The sequence below is a fragment of the Salvia splendens genome, chromosome 3 (assembly GCF_004379255.2).
Source record: "Salvia splendens isolate huo1 chromosome 3, SspV2, whole genome shotgun sequence".
Taxonomy (NCBI): Eukaryota; Viridiplantae; Streptophyta; class Magnoliopsida; order Lamiales; family Lamiaceae; genus Salvia; species Salvia splendens.
Genome location: NC_056034.1, coordinates 14,862,696 through 14,865,375, shown reverse-complemented (window position 1 = coordinate 14,865,375; position 2,680 = coordinate 14,862,696). Strand labels below are relative to the sequence as shown.

Below are 2,680 nucleotides of genomic sequence, written 5' to 3'. Positions count from 1 at the left end.
ATTTCGTCGAAATAATAAAAATGTGAGTTTCAAGAGTGAAATCGTGAAAATGAAACGTTACAAATGAAGGTGGGGTAGAAGTATTTATACAAAAATAAAAAACGCGTGGCATCGTCCGCCGATCCCGCAATGGGGTGCCCGATGGGGCGGACGATAGCCCATCGTCCGCCGAGCCCACAATGGCGCGGACGATGCATCGGGCGTGGGCGTAGGGCGCGGACGATGATGGGCACCCACAATGGGGCGGACGATGGCACGCATCAGGCGTGCAATCGGGCTTCCCATTGTGGATGCCCTAACTATACATGCACTTTCCATTTATGAAAAGTTTTGTTTTCATCTCATTACTCATATACATGTATTTATTTACAACATATACCACTATGGTCACCCATTAATCACTAATAATAATATGGGTCTCACTATTCCACTAACCCTACTTTAATTACCTTTCTCCTTTCTCTTAATTTTTTAATTATACATTAATTCTTGTGTCATTTTAAATGCGTATATTTTTGTGAGATCTCACATTTCACTTACTTTCTCCCTTTTTTATTCACAAAATTAAGCAATTTCTTAAAATTCATGTCGAGCCAAAATGAATCTCACACATGAATTGTGTAAATTAGAGTTCCAAATACCACAGCCCACAGGTACCTAGGATTTCCCAATTGCTACTTTGTTGTGAACAAATTTTACTTGAAATCTTAAAGTTGGGCTAGCATTCAATTAAATTTTGATCTAGTCCCCCCTCTAATGTGTCTTAATGACCTTTTAAAAGGGCTAAATTGAGATTGCTATAATGATATACGCTGTCCAAATAAAGTACACTAATTAAATCAAAATCCAAGCATTTCAAGATTCTTAGTTGAATAAAACACCAATTCAGAATAAAACACTATTAATAATGTATAGATCCAAACTGCGAATTAGCCGGAACCAATTTCTAATACATGAAAAGTACTCCAATAGCTAGTGATCTAGTCTAGTAATATGGGCAACAAATCTCTCTATCTCCATGCAACTCTCACCACCTTCATCCAACGACTTCCTCACGGCGGCGCCTACCTCCGCCGCCCTCCTCCGAATCCCCTCCCCCTCCTCCGACGCCATCAACCTCACGACGGCGTCCTTCACCGCCTCGGCCTTCACAACCTCCAAGCTCCTCCCCCACTCCCTCACCTCCACCCCAACCCCAAGCACCTCCGTCACAAATATCGCGTTGATCGGCTGATCAGAATGCATCGGCCACGCCGCCATCGGCACGCCCTCCGTCAAGCTCTCCAAGCACGAATTCCAGCCGCAGTGGCTCATAAACCCCCCCGTCGAGGGGTGCCCCAAAATCCCCATCTGCGGCGCCCATCCCCTCACTACAATTCCCCTCTCTTTAACCCTCTCCTCAAACCCTTCCGGCAGCTTAATCCTCCGCCCCTCAGCACCGCCGGCGAAAATGTCGGCCCGATCCGCTTCTCTCACAACCCATACAAACTTCTGCCCGCTCTCCTCCAACCCCATAGCTATCTCCGCATATTCTTCATCCCGGAACGACGTCGTCGTCCCAAACGAAACGTAGATCACCGATTTCGGAGGTTGTCGATCGAGCCAATTTAAGCAGTACTCATCGCTGCTTTCTCTCTCCAATAAGAAACCCCTCGATCTGATCGCCCACTGCTTCTTCCCGCCGCTGATCTCTTGTCTTCCCATCAATCCGATGTAAGCCTCGTCGATCAATCTGACGGTGTTGTGAATGTCTCCTTCTCTTTCAAGAATGTTCTCAGATGCAGAGAAGTACAGCGCCCCTTCCGGAATGAACTCCCTCACGGAAGGAAGCTTCTCGAGCATGGCGTCGCACAGTTGGAAGGGCTTCCCCATCACCTCCCACAAGATGAGGAACAGATTGAACGCCGAGAGGCAATTGAAGGAGTAGGACTCGGCGTTGGGGACCGCCACCGCGTCCCGCACAGCCTCTGCCCCCATCCTATCGTAGACGACAACCAGCCTGGTCGTCGTGTGCGACAGTTTCTGCGCTAGCAGGCCGATCTGCTCGCGCAGGCCCGCGTAGGCTAGAGTGGCTGGCGCGAGGTGCATTGGCACCTTGTCCGCCGCGTGCGGGTCGGGGGCCGGGGCGTCGATCGGGAGAGTTGGAAGGTCGTGGAAATGGATTGCGTTAAGTTTTAGGCCGTGGGACCGCAGCCGCACCTGGCGGTTGTGGGTGGCGGTGCCGACGAAGTGCACGGGGATGCCGCGGGAGGAGATCACGCCGGAGAGTTGGAGGAGCTGATTGAGATGGCTTTGGCATGGTAGAGGCACCATGAGCACGGCGGCTTGAGTTTTGGCTTCTTCCATCTTTATGCAAATTTGTGTACTAAATTAGGCGACCGTTAATAAATGGGTTTAAATCGTAGTAGCAATTACAACATGATCATTTTTATTGACAAAACAATTGATTGAGACAATTTTGTTGTCGTGGCGCATATGCTTTGTTCTTGCCGTCGGTTGAAGGGATATGTATAATTTCTATTAGGATATGCCGTCACAAGCAGAAGAAATTTTGCGTTACAAAACAAAATTCAGTGGTTCTATATTAGAATGTGTGACGTGGATCTCAATTAATTGGTTCTGATATAGTGACATTTTCCTCGAATTCATACGAATAAAAAAAGTATACATTAGCCGATTT

The 2,680-nt window shown here is 47.9% G+C and overlaps 1 protein-coding gene across 1 annotated transcript; it reads right to left on the bottom strand.

Annotated features, from left to right (window-relative positions):
* Positions 1-948: 948 nt before the first annotated feature.
* Positions 949-2,461, bottom strand: LOC121794064 (zeatin O-xylosyltransferase-like). Its single transcript, XM_042192064.1, has one exon. The coding sequence runs from the start codon at positions 2,344-2,346 to the stop codon at positions 973-975; it is 1,374 nt and encodes a 457-aa protein (XP_042047998.1). The 5' UTR covers positions 2,347-2,461; the 3' UTR covers positions 949-972.
* Positions 2,462-2,680: the final 219 nt, after the last annotated feature.